Source organism: Anomaloglossus baeobatrachus, chromosome 2 (assembly GCF_048569485.1).
Source record: "Anomaloglossus baeobatrachus isolate aAnoBae1 chromosome 2, aAnoBae1.hap1, whole genome shotgun sequence".
Classification (NCBI taxonomy): Eukaryota; Metazoa; Chordata; class Amphibia; order Anura; family Aromobatidae; genus Anomaloglossus; species Anomaloglossus baeobatrachus.
Genome location: NC_134354.1, coordinates 722,117,213 through 722,137,282, shown reverse-complemented (window position 1 = coordinate 722,137,282; position 20,070 = coordinate 722,117,213). Strand labels below are relative to the sequence as shown.

Sequence of the window (20,070 nt, the reverse complement as noted above, 5' to 3'; positions counted from 1 at the left end):
TGCTCCTAGAACTAATTTACATTTAAGTTTTTTTTTTTGTTTTTTTTTAACAATCTCATAACAAATTTTAGGAGAATATATACTTTCGAATATTTATTCAGTGCCAGCCTTAATGTTCATTAGATAGGGCATATGCGCAGCGCTTGTTATATGCTGACATCCTCCATTGAGCTCTGCTCCTGAGGCCAATATTAAGACACAATTATCACTGCTCACTGCCTGCCCACAACTTCTTTACAGCTGCAGTTCCACAACATAACCAGGACCCAAAATATGCCTTCAAGGCCATATTGTCAACTACAGTGCCAGAGTCATCCTCCTAGCACACTCAGTACATAGCCCAGCACACTGCTAACTCCATGAATGATACTCTAGATTCTCTGATTAGAGCAGGTGTCACTAGATACGAGGAAGTACCAAGCGAAAGGGAAGGGAAACTCTGTGTCTAGGGAAGGGAGAGATGGTAACCCCTTACCAAACCTACCACTGGTCCATGGGGTCCCTCACCAACCTAGATAGGTTCTGCACCTATGCACCAAGCCGAATGCCTGACCCTAGGTATCCCTAGTGTTGGACCCTAATTAGGTAACAGGTAGAATGAGCTCTTTGTCAACCCCAGTAAACACTAGAGAAGACACAAGGAGGACACACGGGGAAAATGCATGAACTAGCACGGTGGCTTTGTGGTTAGCACTGCAGTCTTGTAGCGCTGGGGTCCTGGGTTCAAATCCCACCAAGGACACTATCTGCAAGGAGTTTGTATGTTCTCCCCGTGTTTACGTGGGTTTCCTCCGGGTACTCCGGTTTCCTCCCACAATCCAAAGACATACAGATTGGGGCTCACAATCTAGAGTCCCTATGGGGACAGTGTTGCCAATGTATGCAAAGCCCTGTGGATTTAATAGCGCTATATAACTGAATAAAATTATTATTATTATTATAACTACGTATCCACAGATGACTTGGGTAGAGGTTCAGCAAAGTTTCAGCAACAATAGCACAGATGAGTACAAGCCACCTGCTTGCAACCAGAGCTTGAATGAACTGAAGAATATCACCAGCACAAGTCTAGGGAGTATATAAGCACATGGAGAAAACTGATAATCAGCAGCTGAATGGAAGTAGGGCTCCACTGAGTCCTAATGGGGAAGAGATGAAAAACAAGCATGAAACATACCTAATAAAATGAATACTAACAGCAGGAACAATAGAAAGTCAGGGAGAATTTTGTGTAGCCAGACGCTGTAACTTTCTATTGCCAGAAACCATATGACTTTCTGTCACCCATGACACACCCATGACAGCAGGTTGCATGATAAAGCCACCCACCTAAACCACCTTTAACCCCTTAATGACCGCGGGCAGTAATATTACGTCCTAGCGGTCATAATGCATGCATGCCGCGATCGGCGTACATCTCAGCTTTTTTTCACAGCTGACATTTGTGCCTGCCAGGCATGAGCAGAATCGTTATCTGCTCGTTTAACCCCTTAAATGGCGCTGTTAATATGTGACCGCCATTTTAATCGTGATCGCGGTAAACATTTACTTACCGCCCGATACCGGAAGCTGCGTGACGTGATCACGTGACTTCCGGTAGTTGTCATGGTAGCACAGGGTCATGTGACGACTTCTGTATCTGCCATGAATTACTTTCAGTTTCACTCGGCCCGGAGCCAAGTGAAGCAGAAAGTGAGCGTATCTGCTGTTTATAGCTCTGTAGCTGTGATCAGCAGATAGGGCAGAGTGATCGGATTGCTGATCGCTATAGCCCCCTAGGGGGACTAGTAAAATAAAAAAAAAGGTAAAAAAAAAGTTTTAAAACATTAAAAAAAAACTAAAAGTTCAAATCACCCCCCTTTCGTCCCATTAAAAATGAAAGGGTTAAAAAAAAATATACACACATTTGGTATCGCCGTGTTCAGAAACGCCCGATCTATCAAAATATAAAATCAATTAATCTGATCAGTATACGGCGTAGCGGCAAAAAAATTCCAAATGCCAAAATGATGTTTTTTTGTTGCCACAACTTTTGCGCAAAATGCAATAACAGGCGATCAAAACGTAGCATCTGCGCAAAAATGGTACAGTTAAAAACGTCAGCGCGAGTCGCAAAAAATAAGCAGTCACTGAGCCATAGATCCTGAAAAATGAGAATGCTATGGGTCACGGAATATGGCTTAAAACGTGCGCCACTTTTTTTTGGCCAAACTTCCGATTTTTTTTTTAACCCCTTATATAAAGTAAACCTATATATGTTTGGTGTCTACGAACTCGAACTGACCTGAGGCATCACACCCACACATCAGTTTTACCATATAGTGAATACCGTGAATAAAATATCTCAAAAACAATAGTGCTATCGCACTTTTTTTTGCAATTTGTCTGCATTCAGAATTTTTTTGCTGTTTTCCAGTATACTATATGGTTTAATGTAAAAGTACAGCTCGTTCCGCAAAAAAATGAGCCCTCACATGACCATATTGACTGAAAAATAAAAAAGTTGCGTCTCAGAAGAAGAATGGCAAAAAAAAAACGGAAAGGGAAAAATCGGCCGGTTGTGAAGGGGTTAATGCAGACATGAGGCTATTGAAAAAAGATCCCACGGAACAAATTGAAAATTGGGTACCTGGAAAATCCAAAATCAGTAGTCACTTCTTCTGCGAACTTATTTGCAGCTTAAAGGGAACCGGTCACCAGGTTTCCCCATATAAAGTATGACCACCACCTTTAAGTCTTCTTTTACAGCATACTAAAAATTATTTAGAAAAGTCCACAATCCCCACGGCAGATCCCAAAAAAAGCTTTTATTGTACCCACAGATGGCACTGACGGGTCGCATGGGTGCCTCTGGTCTTGTTCCAGTGCCTCCTCTCTTCTTGTGTTCACCATCCTCCTTCCCTCATTCATGTGAATGATAGGGCCTACGCCATCCACACAGAGTCCCCAAATCATGCCCCTGCACAAACGCTCTTCGATCTGCCCTGTCGAGGTCAAAGCAAGGTACTATAGTGAGCATGGGTACTAGATGCACCAGTCTTAATGAATAGTTACCTACATTTCAGCATTGCATGAATTTTTGTCATGATTTAATGTATATTTGTTAACATTTTTCTCCTTTTTGTAATAGTATGATACAATTTGTTTATCTTATTTGTTATGTGTATATTTAAAGGGAGCCTGTCATTTAAAAAAAAAAACAAAACAGACACTTTTAACCTACAATTATGTGTTTAAGCTGTAGGTTAATAAAGTTCTGCGGCCGCTGCACTAAGGGCACCGCTGCCAGGAGGAAATTAAGTTTATGCAGCTGGTGCGTTTTTATTCGCTGCTTTGTACATAGTGAAAGGTGGCTGTAACCTTCCTCCTAGGACTGACTGGCAGTCAGCTAAGCATTGTATCAGCTGTTTGACTGTAGCGCCAAGTGTCGCACCTCCTCCAATCAGGTATTGATGACATATCCTATGAAAAGGCCATCACTGTAGAAGTTATAGACAATCCCTTTAATGATAAGACCTGTCATCTTATCCAATTTATTACCTTGAATACTAGAATCTGCATAGCAGGCAGATACTCGTCCCCTTTGCTCCTCACTCTTGTAATCGCCAAACCGCAAACTGGGGTCAGACTGATCGTCCTATGCCCCACCAGGCTATGGCACTTTTAGACAAACATCAAATTGAATACAATGCTCAGCTTCCTGTTCCTCCATCCTACTCAGTATACCAAATAAAATGATGAAATTGGTACAGTACATTACTTTTTTCTGTCAACCATGACCGCATCACGGAGATGGGATCTGCCTTTCAAGGACAGGAAACCTACTGGATAAAAGGGCGGTACCTTTCCCAGGCTTCAGTTAGTTTCCTGTTCTGGAAGCACCACAGTGGGTACAAGAGGACTTGAGTAATATGTGGGCGAGAGTAGCAGCACCATTCTCTGCAGTTGGCTGGCTACCACTCTCCATGGGTCTGCGCATGCACCATGGAGGCATGCCCTAATGACGAGTGCGCTCGTGACATTTGACCCAGAGGTGTTTTTGTCACCTCCAGGGTAGGAATGCAGAAGGCCTCGTTGGAGGGATGGCTTGTGTCCTGCAGGTCCCTTGTTTTCAAATGCGGTTAGACCCCCAGCAGAGCATTTTTTTTTTTTTTTTGTGATAGCAGTCCTTCTAGCAGAAATAGAGCGACAGCAGGATCATCATCAGCAGAGGGAGCTCCAATAGGATCGTAGGAAGCAGCAGCTACATCAACGACAACATAACAGCGGCAGTGGTAATTGCTTCGGTGGAAAACATGCCATCGCGAGTGACCGCAGTAGCAGTCAGCAAAGCCACAGCTCTAATAAGGTAAATCCTTAATTCTATGATTCTATAGCAGATTCAGATTAGACATTAGGAAAAACTTTCTGACAGTGAGGGCAGTCAGTGGAACAGGCTACCACAGGAGGTAGTGAGATCTCCATCAATGGAGATCTTCAAGCAGAAACTGGATAAAACATATGGCTGGGATGATTTAGGAAAGCAGGAAAGCTTGCACTCACAGGGGGTTGGACCCGATGGTCCTTGAGGTCCCTTCCAACTTTACCATTCTATGGTTCTAACCTGACAGAATGGATTAATCCACAACCTGCAGAAGGGATCTGTCGGGGGGACATGATTCCTCCTTCGAATCCAGTACCCTTGATAGCTTCTGAGTGGTATGTGATATTCGTGAAAGTTTATTTTATAACAGTGCTTCTCTTATCATTTTATTGTCAAGGAAAACCTACAAAATGTATGGGGAAGTCTAATCACAGGTAATATGCTGTTTGTAAGGAAGGATTACCGAATTCTTGGCAGAGAAGACTTTGTCAATCCTCGTATTAAATACATTGGGAAGAATCCCCAAATCCCCTAACTTTGCCTTTAAAATTAAGGTCCATCATTAGGGCAGTGGTCAAGAATTCCCTAAAATACCTTTCTCATGGGGAGGAAGAAAGGATTAGGGAAGTTAGAAAGTCTAGATTATCCCTTCACAAATCTAACAGGTCATTAGATGAATGCGTCCTCAGGATCCTCTCTTTCTACTTCATCATCGGATAGTAATACAGGAAAGCGACACTGTTATCCTGTAGAGGATACAAGTAAATTGGTAAAGGCTGTTAGATCCACAATGGTTATCATTGAGCAGAAAGCCCACAAATCTGTCCAGGATATCATGTTTGGGGGGCCTAGAACAAAGGAAGCGTCAAACTGGCCACGTTAATGAAAAAATCCAATCACTTATCGGAAGACAATCGAAGAAACTTGAGAAGAGAGGTTCCTTTCTTTCATCATTTAACAGAAAATATTCGTTTGACAAGGACTTGACATTATCTTTGGAAAAAGCCCCAAAATTAGACATCGCTGTCTTAGAAGCACCTAAAAGATTCACTTTACCCTTCCAAGATATCGGGATACTTAAGAATCTCCTGGATAGAAAAGCAAATAGCTTTTTTATTGGGAATCCTCGGTAGGGGCTCTGAAAATAGCCATCTCAGAAACATGTACTGCCATATCTTTGATGGCTTGGTTGGATGATCTGGAAGATCAGCTGAATGATAAGGTGGCTACGGATAGTATTTTGGCCACAATTCCGTTGATGCGGGGAGCAGCAGCGTTTCTATCTGGAGCATCAGCGGATTTAGCAATACTGGTGGCTAGATCGGCTGCGTTTTTTATGCAGTCCATAGAGCTATCGGGTTGAAGGGCTGGCTCTTGGATATGTAAGGCAAGTCAAAAATATGCCCTATCCCGTGAGGAGAATTCCTATTTGGCCCAGTCTTGGATGATAATTTGGAAAAAGCAGAAGAAAGCAAAAAGGTTTGTTCTTTCCAACTTATAAAAAGATCCTTTTGGAAAAGAAGTTATAACCAGGGAAGACCTCTAGGGCTCAGAATTGATGGAGTGACCAGAGGAAAAGAAATAGTGGTTTTATGTATGGAGGCCCTTCCAGTGACTCTTGTCTCCGGATAAGGGGAAGGCTCTCTCTCTTTTTCCCTGCCTGGGAAAAACATTCGTCAAACAGCTGTATTCTCAACCTAGTGAGGTTTGGCCTAATACTGGAATTTCAAGCTGTTCCTCTGCAGAAATTTTTCTAACATCTCTTTTCACTGTTACGAGGGAATAGCTAGTCTTGGAATTGAAGGAACTAGATCTGTTATAGAAATGCATCCTCTTGGAAGTCGATATACAAGATAAAGTGAGAAGGTTTTATTCCCCTCTTTTTGATGAAAAATCCAGACTGGGCTCTCAGGACAATAATAAACTTAAGGGACCTAAACAGATTCCTAAAAGTCCAGACGTTCAAGATGGAGTCTGTAAGATCAGCCACTAGTATGATTTTCAGGACTGTTACATGGCGGTCCTGAATGTTAGGAATATGCATTATTACATGTATACATGTGGAATAGCAGAGGTTCCTCAGGGTAGCCTTAACGATAAAATGGAGTAGTCAGGCACTTACAGTACAGAGCCCTTCCATTCGGACTACCAGTTGCACCAGAAGTTCTTTATAAAAAATAATAGAGGAAGTGACAGCTCATTTCTGAGAAAAAGATGGGCTTGTAGTCCCATATCTGGACGACTTACTAATCGTAGGCAGTTCATTTTAACACTGCAATGCTCACTTACAGTAGGTCAGAAACTTAGGCTGGCTGTTAAATCTAAAACAATCGAGACTGAAGCTCCTGAGAGAGCAGTTCTTTTTAGTTCTGATGCTGGATTCCAGGTGTCATGAATGTCGTCTTCCAGAGGACAAAATAGAAAAAATATACAGCCAAGTATAAGTGAAAGTTCCCACCATGTGCCTCCGGATGGCTATATCCTTGCTAGCTTCACTTACCTTATGTATCCCAGCAGTGTTATGGACCCAGTTTCATACCAGCGAGTTGCAGTGGGATGTTCTAAGGAATGAAGTCACCTTGGAGGGACATCTGAAAGGGACTATAACATTATCTCCATTAACATTACGATTCTTTCTTTGGTGGTTAAACAGAATATCTGGCGAGAGGGGTACCTTGGATAAACCGAATTTTGAGGATAATTACCACATATGCAAGTCTTAGGAGAGGAATATAAGGGATCAGTGTCCGGTGAGATATCCGGAATCAATACTAGGCCCAAACCGTTTATATTTTTTATAATCCCAGGTATCCCAGGTATCCCAGGTATCTGTGGGTCTCCCCATCACTAGTATTTGAGGTTTAATTCTGTCTGTTTGGAGGTCTTATCATGCTCTATAATCCAACTGATGCCCTTGTGTCCTATATGTTTCCTGTCCTTAAAGGATGGATCCCCTCTCTCCATGGTGCTGTCATGAAATCTCATTACCGATAAATAATTACATCTTTTAAAGTTCTCTTTATTTTACACTCTATCCCATCCCCGTTGTTTTCCAACCGTTCCATGTTTCTTGTTTTATACTGCCACCCTTCTGTTACATTTCTCTTGTGCAATTATATAACCATATTAGTGAGTTATAAAATCTTATGAATCTAACATATACAAGTTTCCAATAACTGGATGCCCCAGTGTCCGTTAGCTGCACTTTGTCATAGTGCTGCTTTCCTGGTCAGTGAGCCTTCCATATAAACACATCATAATCCTTCCCCGATTGAAGCAATCAATTTCTCTTGGGCCTCCAGAGACCCAGTGTCGTGTCGTTGGTGGGAACATTTATTAAGGGTACAGATTAGATTTATTAAAAAAATCACAAGCACTTGCCATATGAAACTATATTCTCAGAAGAATGCACACAGGACTTAGGGGACATATTTAAGACGTGGGAAAAATAAGACCACAATAAGTTGTTGCATGCTTTGGCTATTCAATGTGTCATTAGTAGTCTGTTTAGTAAATTCTTTGGTGAATGTATGGGCTGGAAGTAATTATTTTAATTTTGATTATAAAAAAAAAAAGTATGAAAGGAAGGAAAGAAGATTTTAAGATCATTTTATTGCAAACTGAACAGGGCTGTCCAGTGAAAACAAGCTATTCCCATCCATAGGATATCTGATAACATATTGATCGGTGGAGCTCTAGCTGGTGGGATCCTCACCGATTGGCAATATGGAGCATTTTTTATCATTTTAAAATAAAGCGATAGTGTAAATTCTCAAATGCTGCTTCATTCATTCACTTTGGGGCTGCTGTCACGCTCGCCGGGTGTAGCAAGTGTGGTGAGGTGCGTTCAGACCTCCCAGCATCTGATGAACAACAAAAAACACACAAAAAGGAGGGCACCGGGTACACAAAAACAAGAGGAGGCCTTGGAACTAGTGAGAGGGGTAGGTGGGCACCTCCTATCCTCACCTGCAACTATCCCTTCTCTCCTCACCAGTCCCTATACAGTCTCCACAACTGTCACTGAACAGGAACCTGGGACCCATGGAAGTCCCTATAGTAATCCTGACTAGTGAGGGGCAGGTGGGGTTCACTAGACCTCACTGCTGCACTAACAACACACCAGAAAACTAAAGACAAACAGGGGGAAAATTAACAACCAAAAGGATATAGCCTGAGCACGGGAACTTGACTTGCAGAATCTTCCTCAAAGGCGGCCAGCACACACATGACTTTGTATCTTCAGCAGGGAATGCTGGGATACACCACTATTTAAAGCTGAAGAGCGTGACTACTTTGTAAGTGCAGCTGATCACTCAGCAAGGAACTGCTTTGGAAAAGTTGCAATAGCAAAACTAGCATTTAACTACTTCAATGCCAAGAGAAATTAAACCCATTTAATTGAAGAGAGTCCAATGAGAGGCTCCAGTCCAAAGGCTGTCACTGGTCTCTTCATGCAGGGAGACGATCGTGACAGCTGCTGAGCGATGCGCTTGGCTTTTTCAAAACCCCATAGAGAATAAATGGAGCAGAGTTCAACCTCCAGCTCCATTTTGTCACTGGCATAAAAAGGACCCTTCTGGGTTAAGACCTTCCTGTTCTGCCAATAGGTGTGGTTTATGGAGATTGGACTCATACTAAATCAGTAGGTTATTATCTTTTCTGCAGATTGGTGAAAATTGGTTTTAATGGATAACCCTGTAAACTTAGCGTTATTATTAAGATTGTGCCACTGACATCACATTTATTAGAACTAATGTACCTTTTGGTTGTATACTCTTACTGAAAAAAACAGTTTATCATGTATTGTTGTACACTTTAAGGAATTGGCTCTGTAGATACAGAATTTAGGCACGATTCAATACCTATACAACATATACCTATACAAAATGCTCTGAATGCAACAGGACAAGTAAGTGCATTTGTTCCTAATGTTTGCGTCTACCTATTGTGCCATATTAATTAGCTTTTTTGCAATTTTAGCCATAGAACTGGAAATGAGCAAGTCCGAACTGAAAAGTTTGAGGTTCGTACCAAACACGGACTTTAAAATAACTGTGTCCGAATTCGGAGTTTGGTTACTGTACATATGCTGCCTATTCGATTGAGCATCAGGGAGCTCAGGTACAATCAATGTTCAGCCCAGTGGGATCCGCTTACAGTCTCTGAATGGCTCTCACTGGGGGTAAAAACATTTTAAGATGTAATGTGTCCAAACCCGCCATTTCTCCATCCTGAAACGCTCTGTTTACGGCTAGCTGTATGTGTGTGGGGAGCCAAACTGCCCAATTATTTACTTCCAAAGGGGTACGGGTTCCGGCATCAAATTCAGGTCATGTCCGGGACCCGAAACTGAAATTTATACAAAGTCCAACTGAACCCGGTGAACCCTCATCTCTACATAGAACCTCTTTAGATATTTATAGAGTCATATGATCGCTCTCCATCACTTGCACATTGCATGAGTCCTATCTACACTGAGCATAGAAAAACAGACAAAAAGAGGACTTAATATCCTCTACAATTTAAGATACTCACAGTAGGATAAAGCAGTGGTGAACTACTCAGGCCAAAAAATTTATGCACTACCAGGATGCAACCAGACCCCCAATAGATGGAGACATCACAGGTGCAAGAGGAGCAAATCACTCAGACCGCTCCCAAACATGGAGGAGGTGATCGCTAGATTATAAAATTGCACACTAGTGGCTTGCATAGGGTATAGTTCACACTTACAGGTGCATAGTATTCTAGTCAGCAGCCTATTACATGCCCATACTATTCGATCAGGCGGGCTGCCCGGTACTTATGTGCACCATATAGGGACGGGGACTCCATTATGCAAGTACCAAACATAAAGGCTGCACCCTGTTTAAAATGTTATGTGCAGAAAAATATATACAAAATATCTGAGGTATTAGTTGATATTATGGCCAAAATAAGGGTAGCCTACAAACCACGTCATGGTTCCTCATACTGGCCATAATATCGATTAATACCTTCGATATTTTGTATATATTTTTCTGCACATAACATTTTATACATGGTGCAGCCAGGCCCCTTTATGTTTGGTACTTGCATAATGGAGTCCCCGTCCCTATATGGTGCACACTAGTACCAGGCAGCCCGCCTGATCGAATAGTATGGGCGTGTAATAGGCTGCTGACTAGGATACGATACACCTGTAAGTGAGAATGGTGCCCTATGCAAGCCACTAGTGTGCAATTTTATCATCTAGCGATCACCCCCTCCATGTTTGGGAGTTGTGTGAGTGATTTGCTCTTCTTGCGCCTGTGATGTCTCCATCTATTGGGGGCCTGGCTGTATCCTGGTAGTGCATTAGTTTTTTGGCCTGAGCCGTTTACCACTGCTTTATCTTGCTGTGACTGTCTACACTGAGGAGCAAAAGGGAAACAATATTTTCAACTTTTGACTTTTAGGCTCAATATCTCACCATCTACTACTGCCTTGAGCCTGAAACTACCTTCATTTTATAGACAATCATCTTGGCTGTCTCATACATAAATGTGACTTGCATCTGTTCAGCATATGATTAGTTCTGTGCGTGGCAGAGCAAGTGCTCTTTTTTTATCGGAGAGTTCGGGGAGATAGTGAACAATTGATTGGCCAAACGATGGTTTGGTCAATGGCCATCAAAGGTGTATGGGAGGCTTAAAAAGAACCTGTAAGCACAATTTGTAATGTCAAATAAAGACATGGCTATAATTGCGCGGTAATACAGATTACAATTGTACCATTGATGAAGAATTCCGCTTTGTGGTTTGTCTTTGATACCTTGTGAAGTTTTCTGCGAATTAGATTGACTGTGCACTGAGTTTTCCCTCCCTGTGTTTCCTCAACCTCTCTGCCTCCCTCTGGTCTTTGAATGTCAGGTCACTGCTTTTTCAGATCCTATCTGGTCTACAGTAAAATTATGCCATTGTTACCTTCGTCGATGCATACGCCATCATGTCTAAAAGATGTACTTTAGCCAATAACCAATCTGTGCTCATGCCGCCCATGGCAATAATTGTATCGGTGTAAGATTTCAAATACGGGAGGCCGTTCACTAAAAAGCAGTCACTTGCTATTCAAAGACAGGCGGAGCGCTGGGGAATCAACAATGGGGAGGAGAAAACCCAGTGCACAGTTTGGCCACTGTGCACCCAAATCTAATTAGCAGAAATCTTCTAATGGTGATTAAAGAAAAACAACAAAGCAGATTTGTTCGCCAAAGGTATCAATTTAATCTGAATTAAAGCGGCATTCCAGCTATGTCTTTACATTACAAAATCAAGCTGACAGGTTTTCTTTGAGACAATTGTATTTCCAATCTTATACTTTCTGTGATTTTTATGGGCAAAATCAAGATCCAAATAACTGATGACAACTTATTTTCAGTCTGTTTCCTGAATTTTCTGCTTAAAATAATAATTGCCAATTTCGGTTTAACAAGCCAACAGTGTTTTATTATACAAAGCATGATGCTTTTCATTTAATCAGGTATTTTGGGTGTTGCTCAAAATAATTTGAACCCTAGACCACTTTATTGTAAGTGAGACTAAACAGCTTTGGAAGTCTCTGAAGCCAATAACAAAATGTGCTGCCAGCATGTAATGAAATAAATGTAAGAGTGGTGAGTGGTGTAACAATACGTGTTCCTAATGATGCTCTGATTGTAGGCAGATGGGTCAATTGTAGGTTTCACTTAGAGTTTTTACATGTTAAAATCTTACGGAAAGACGTGTCTGGCCATAAATTCTTTCGAGGTGTGACCGGAAACACCAAACATGTTTAACGTGGATCCGGCTACGCTTCTGTATATAACGGCAATATAGTTTGGGGACGTCTGCTCTCCTGTTTGCTAAATGGCATATTTTTTTTGTGTTGTTTTGGCCAGTAGAAGCAATCAAGGAATAAACTGGAGACATAGTTTGTCCCATCAATACACGGATATGTTTCAACAAGTTATGCCTTATCCTTGGTCAACAGCATGACGTAACATGGTGAAGCATATTGGCCAAATAAGGGGCTTCTGTATTTGTTAACTTTTTTAATCTATGATGGAGTAAACATTAAGAATTATGGGATTATCTCTGCATTGCTGGACTTTTTGGGATTGAGAAGTCTATAGATTCAGGCAGGTGTCTTTACAAGCTAAGTCCTCATCACATTAGCAGTGAGATGAGTTTTGGTTCGTGGACACTTATTTGAGTCTGGTGTATACATGTGGGGAATGTTCCCTGGCTTCTCCTTGCTCCTTAAAAGTAGTGGGGAGAGTCGGAGGAGCGGGGAGAGTCGGAGGAGCGGGGAGAGTCGGAGGAGCGGGGAGAGTCGGAGGAGTGATATCTTCTTCATCGTAGAAAAATATTTTGTGTGTCTAAAAAGAGAGATGCTCTGTTCTTATAGAGCTTTTACTTTATTTGAGGCCTTTAAACTATAAATATCACTATGTCAATGTTTATGCCTTTTATATGGTTATAAATGAGGCTGCTAGTTTTGGTCAGTAGACTACCGCTTGGGCCAGAAATTGCAACTGTAACACGGACCACATGTGGTTGCTATATGGTCATGTGAATAAACCCTAGGTTGATCTCCTTGGTATGTTTTTTTTTTTTTTTATGTTCCCTATTGGTACTGTACTTTAGAGACCTGAAATATAGAAATGAGTGGGTGATACCTGGCCACTAGATGGGAACCTCTTACCTTCTGGCATCCCCTGATGCAACAGTTGATTTGTCAGGGCCATTGCAACGTCAACTATGCATTTATTGCCTTTTTTTGTCACCACTCTACCCTATAATAAAAAAATACTAATATAATATGTGTGTCTGTAATAGTGTATACAATTCTTCTGATAGTTCTATTCACTCCTCTGCCTGTAATCTTGCAGTTAGCACCTGGTCGTAGCCAGATTATGGTGAAATTATGATCTTTCTACTTCTGGATTATGGCCCCAACAAAGCTCACTAGAGCCTTCAGTAGTTTAAAAAATCTTCTACAACCAAGGTCTTTTGCAGACTCAAACAGGTTTTCTTCAAGAATGGTCCTGTATTTGGCTCCATCCATCGTCCCATCAATTTTAACCATCTTCCCTGTCCCTGCTGAAGAAAAGCAGGCCCAAACCATGATGCTGCCACCACCATGTATGACAGTGGGGATGGTGGGTTCAGGGTGATGAGCTGTGTTGCTTTTACACCAAACATATTGTTTATCATTGTGCCCAAAAAGTTCGATTTTGGTTTCATCTGACCAGAGCACCTTCTTCCACATGTTTGGTGTGTCTCCCAGGTGGCTTGTGGCAAACCTTAAACAACACTTTTTATGGATATCTTTGAGAAATGGCTTCCTTCTTGCCACTCTTCCATAAAGGCCAGATTTGAACAGTGTATGACTGATTGTTGTCCTATGGACAGACTCTCCCACCTCAGCTGTAGATCTCTGCAGTTCATCCAGAGTGATCATGTACCTCTTGGCTGCATCTCTGATCAGTCTTCTCCTTGTTCGAGATGAAATTTTTGAGGGACGGCCGGGTCTTGGTAGAATTGCAGTGGTTGCAGTGGTATGATACTCCTTCCATTTCAATATGATCGCTTGTACAGTGCTTCTTGGGCTGTTTAAAGTATGGAAATCTTTTTGTAACCCAATCCGGCTTTAAACTTCTCCACTACAATATTACGGACCTGCCTGTTGTGTTCATTGGTCTTCATGATGCCATCTGCACTTTAAACAGAACACTGAGACTATCACAGAGCAGGTGCATTTATACGGAGACTCGATTACACACAGGTGGATTATATTTATCATCATCAGTCATTTACGACAACATTGGATCATTCAGAGATCCTCAATGAACTTCTGGAGTGAGTTTCCTGCACTGAAAGTAAAGGGGATGAATAATATTGCACGCCCCAATTTTCAGTTTATTATTTACTAAAGTTTAAAATAAGCATTCAATTTTGTTCAACTTCACAATTGTGTCACACTTGTTGATTCTTCACCATAACATTATTTTTTTTATCTTTTATGTTTCAAGCCTGAAATGTGGGAAAAGGATGAAAAATTCAATGGGGCTGAATACTTTTGCAAGGCACTGTATATATACATGCCTTGAAAACCTTTTTAAATGAGCATAACCTCTTTAAAACATCATCTCTTAACTAGGCCAGACTTACTGTTAAAGACTTTATGCCACTATCCTATCTTATGCACTTTGACCATCTTATTGGTGGATGGGTGAAAACCAGATTCACTGTACTGTACAGATGTCACCCTTATCTTTTCTCATTTTGTATTTAAAGAGAAATTATTTTCTATTGTTTTAATTTTTATTTTAGAAATTGGTCATACACATGAAAATAAGCAACCTTGTAAAATATCTTTGAGATAAATCTGCTTCTTTCTCCTCCTGGACTGATCTTTTACTCTTAACACATGGCTAAAATCCATGATATCTGTATTTAGTAAAAACAGATTTTCTCATTGCTGATAGTGGATGACAGTTAGTGGTGATAAAATTCTATGGAGCAGGGAGGAAGGAACTAAATGCTGACACAGAAAGATTGCTGTTAGTTCTCCAGAGTTACTTTTCTCCCGAATTTTCTGAGCACCAACTGTCATCTCATTTCTCATTGAGAATATCTGCATTCTCTGAAGACAAAACTTGTGATTTGATCATTTTGGGAATCAAAGATCAGTTCTGGTGAAGATAGAAGCAGATCACTCTCTTAAGATATATTAAACCATTTCTTGTTTTCATGTGTTCTATTGATTTATGAAATAAATTTAAACAGTGGTTACTTTTTAAGGGCTTTAATTTCTTGACAAATCAATTCCACCCTGAATTGCAGCATGCTAACAAAATCCCTGATCTACTGCAATTGACATTTTCCAGTGCTGTGGCTTCCAGTAACGCAATAATCTTATTAACAACTAAAGCCACATTTCTTTTTCGTGCCAGTAAATACTGTTGAGATTTAGATAATGCAGAAATTGCTCATGGGAAACCTGGACCTTTTTTAAAAAAAAAACACAACACAACCCCCCCCACACACACACACACACACACAAAACTATATATAAAATAGGGCATTGCAGACAAAATTGTTGGTACCTTTTTGTTAAATTAAGAAAACCCCACAAATGGTCACTGGTACAACTTGAAGTTCACATAAGTAATTTTCAATTTAAAATTTTCCGAATATCAACTAATGAAAATCAGACATTTCATTTGAACTTTGGCTCAACAGAAATGATAAATAATAATGAAGCTGGCCTGGGCAAAAATGATGATTCCATATATTTAGTTGCACAAACTCTGGAGACAATGGCTGCTAATGTATCCTGAAACGCTCGCAGAGATGAGGCTTCTACACCTGTCCACAGGTATTTTGGACGACTCCCTGTGACCAGACTGCTCCTTGTGTCTCACATGTGAAAGCACCTTCTTCAGACTGCTCCTTGTTAGAGCTGAGCGAACCTGAGGATTGCTGCTCTTCCAAACAGACTTTTTTTTTCTTTTCTTTATGCTTTACATATGCAAACCACTTGGGATCGGATGTAGGGTGTCCCTCCATGAAAAAAAAATTGGGAAAAACTCCAGCCCATCCTCCCACGAAAGTATTCAGTTTATGGCTTGCTGCATGTGGGTGGAGACCTGAACTGCCCAATTAGTGACTTCATTTGAGGTTCAGGTCAAGTCCGGGTCCCAAACCCAACTTTATCTAAAGTCCTGATGAACCCGCCGAACTGAACTTCAAGAAGTTCGCTCATCTCTGCTCCTTGTGTCTCAGGTGTGAAGAAGTCTTGTCCAGACTGCTGCTTGTGACTCAGATGTGAAGGCACCTTCTCCAAACTGCAGGTTTCGGCTCCTTCCACAGATGTTCCATAGGATTTAGATCAGGGATCATATAAGCCACATCATAATAGTCTAATGTTTTGCACTTAACCATTCTTGTTTTTAGCTGTGTGTTTTTTATCTTGTTGGAGGACCCATGACCTTCAAATCTCTGACACTGGGCAGCATATTTGGGTCTAATATGTCTTGATAGTCCTGAGATTTTATTGTACCCTGAACCGATTCACGACTCCCAGTGCCAGATGCAGTAAATCACCCTCAAAACATAACCAAGCCTTCTCCATGGTTCACAATGGGTACAATGTTCTTTTCTTTGTATGCTTCATTTTTCATCTGTGAACATAGTGCTGATGTAACTTCCAAATAAGCTCCAGTTTTGTTTCATCTAGCCAAAGAACATTCTCTTAGAACCTTTGTGGTTTGGCAATATGCATTATTGAAAAATCCAGTCTTGCTTTTTTAGTTTTTGTTTTCAATAGTGGTTTCCTCCTAGGTCGTCTTCTATGAAGTCACCTTTGCCAAGACCACGTCGGATGGTGCAATCTGACACTGATATATGTTGACCTTTGAGTTCACCTCTAATCTCTTTGAAATTGTAATGTGCTCTTTCATTACCATTCATATTATCTGTCTCCAATTTTCCTATTGGGGGCCACATCCATGGAGGTTGGCTACAGTCAAGACCTTACTTTTCTGAACAATATGTGCAGCTGTAGTAAAGGGAACATCAAGCTGTGTGGAGATGGTCTTGTAGTCTTTACCCCTAACATGGTTATCTGTAATTTCTTTCTAATCTAAAGGCCACTTTACACACAGTGACATTGCTAGCAATGTCGCTGTCGATCGCACCCGCCCCCGTCGTTTGTGCGTCATGGGCAAATCGCTGCCCATGGCGCACAACATCGTTAGTCCCCGTCACACATAATTACCTGCCTAGCGACGTTGCTGTGGCCGGTGAACTGCCTCTTTTCTAAGGGGGCGGTTCGCGTGGCGTCACAGCGACGTCACACGGCAGGCGGCCAATAGAAGCGGAGGGGCGGAGAGCAGCCGAAGGAAAGACACACCCACCTTGATGCTGGCTGGTCGCAGGTACGGTGCTGTTCGTCGTTCCTGGGGTGTCACACGTAGCGATGTGTGCTGCCTCAGGAACGACGAACAACCTGCGTCCAAAAGCAGCAACGATATTTGAGATTAGAATGACATGTCAACGATAAGGTGAGTATTTTTGATCATTAGAGGTTGTTCGTACGTTTCACACGCAACGACGTCACTAACGAGGCCAGATGTGCGTCACGAATTCCGTGACCCCACCGACCTCTCGTTAGCGATGTCGTTGCATGTAAAGTGGCCTTAAGACAACTCTATCCTTAACTTTCTTTGCTCCTTGTTCAGTGTGGCACATACCGACCGAGATACCAAATAGCACAGTGACTACTTTTTACCTTTTTAAATAGGCACAGTGACAGATTACAAGTTTGTAGGCATCTGTGAGGCTAATTACAGGACACACCCTAGTTTTACATGTCCCTGTGGTTAAATTATTTTCTCTTTTCCAGGGGGTTCCATCATTTTTGTCCAGGTTGTTTTTATTATTTATGATTTTTCTATTGAACCACAATTCAAAATCAGTTTCTAATTTTCATTTGTTGATAATCAGTAAAATACTTTTTAGCATTTTCAAGTTATTCCAGTGACCATTGTGGCTTTTTCTTACTTTTCTGTAAAACATAGAAAAATGTGTTCTAGATCAGGAGCAAAGTCTCAGTCTTTTGGAGAAGTTTTAGTTTACATATAATCCTTACTCAGAGTATATTTGTTGTATTAAGCCTAAAATGTTCAATTTCTGTGTGATGTAAGTACTCATCTGTTCCTCTAATTATACCTTTTATAGATCTCTAAATACAAGATGAAAATGGCTTTCTGTACAATTTGTTATTCATGATGTTTATTTTTCCATTTCTACAAATGTAATACATTTCTATTTCACTTTTTGTACTTTTTTATTGATTCTTTTTCCAAGTAACTTTAATTTAAAAAAAAAAAGTTTGCAATTAAATAATGTTATTAGATTAAGTGTAATTTTATTTTTATTGCTGTTGGCAGCTATTTGTGTTAGAACCAGAACAAAGAGTAAACGATCTAATAAAAGTCATTTTATATTAGATTGTTGTCTTTTGACATGTTCCAGTTTACAGTTTTCTGGGGGTTTGTGTGCCATTTTTCATTATGTACTAATGAGGTGCTTTTTTTATTGTGAAATTTTTAGGCTTGCTGAGATTCTGATTAAGGATCCACCTACTTCTGATTTTACTATAGACCTGAAACATGAGGTAAGGACATTTTTTTTTCTTCTTTTTTTGGAGGTTTTTTGTCAGTAAAATTTGCTGTGTTGACTATTATTGTGACGTTTACCTTTTAGCAGAAACGGAACTTGACAGCTCCCCTATAGGTGGCTTTACACACTGCAACATCGCAAACGACATCGCTGTAACGTCACCGGTTTTGTGGCGTAATAGCGACCTCCCCAGCGACATTGCAGTGTGTGAAACACATCAGCGACCTGGCCCCTGCTGTGAGGCTGCTGATCGCTACACATCTCTCAGGACCATTCTTTGGTCCTTTGTTTCCCGCTTTGCAGCATGATCGCTAGAAAGTCTCAGTGTGTAAAGGGGACTTTACAGCGACTTCGTTAGCGACTTCCCTTTCAAAAAGCTGCTTTACAACCTCCACAATGACTAGCTAGGTCATTCTGCAGGTCCGGATCGCTGTTGCGTCGTTTTCCAGGTCTGCCTGTTTGACAGCTCACCAGCGACTCACCAGAGACTTTGTAGCGATCCCGGCCAGGTTGGGATCGCTGGTGGGATCGCTATAAAGTCTCAGTGTGTAAAGGGGCCTAAAGTCACACACACTGGCCCCAAGTCATTATCCCACTGTTTATGCAGCATGCAACAAGCCCTTTCTTTTTATTTTTCATAAAATAATTTAATTTGGTCAGAGATCTGCAAATCAGTGGGCGACTACTTAAGCTTGTATCTTCTTCTTAATCATCCCACTAAACGTGACCCTCCTGTGGACATGACTTAAAGGATTTCTAAGAATAAGCCGAAGGTGCGTATCCCGGCTTCATCAGCGCACTGCGCGCGTCCCAGCAGGCAGTGGTCAATAATAGGATATGACTGGTTCACAAGGTCAGTAATGTGATGCTCTGAAGCAAAAATAGTCAATATATAGAGTGGAATGCTTCGGCACTCAAATATGAAAAAAAGAAGAAAGGAATTCCTTTTCTATAATGCTATTACTTCAATGTTCAAAAGAAAAAAATGATTTGAAAAATGTTGTACATCCTGTCTGACGTTTCGGCTGTAAGTGCCAGCCTTTTTCAAGGATCACAAGTCAAAAGGAGGAGTCTGGAAAGGGGAAGAATGTGGAAAAGGGAAGAAAAGCAATCATAGACAGGAGCAAGCTGGGTGATGGCCTTCCGGGACGTGGGTAGTCCTCTAAGGCTATGTGCGCACGCTGCGTTTTTTGACGCTGCGTTTTTATGCGTTTTTGCCGCTAAAAACGCACAAATACGCATAGAAACTCACCCGCGGCAAAAACGCGCTGCGTTTTTATCTCTGTGTTTTTCCAATGCATTGCATGGGGGGAAAACGCAGAAAAACACAGGAAAGAATTGACATGTCCATTTTTTTTTTTTTTTAAATTCAAAAACGCAGCTTAAAAAAAAAGTTGTGTGCGGACAGCAAAAATGAAAACTCATAGACTTTGCTGGGGAAGCAAAGTCATGCAGTTTTGAGCCCCAAAACGCACTTGAAAAACGCGTAAAAACGCTGCGAAAAACGCACTGTGC

The 20,070-nt window shown here is 41.2% G+C and overlaps 1 protein-coding gene across 2 annotated transcripts in view; it reads left to right on the top strand.

Moving 5' to 3' along the window:
* Window positions 1–20,070, top strand: part of B3GLCT (beta 3-glucosyltransferase) — a 571,051-nt gene that overhangs the window by 415,289 nt on the left and 135,692 nt on the right. For both annotated transcript variants that reach the window (XM_075337354.1, XM_075337355.1), the window contains exon 8: window positions 18,487–18,550. In XM_075337354.1, the coding sequence (XP_075193469.1) occupies window positions 18,487–18,550 (64 nt within the window). The remainder of the gene's footprint in view (window positions 1–18,486; window positions 18,551–20,070) is intronic.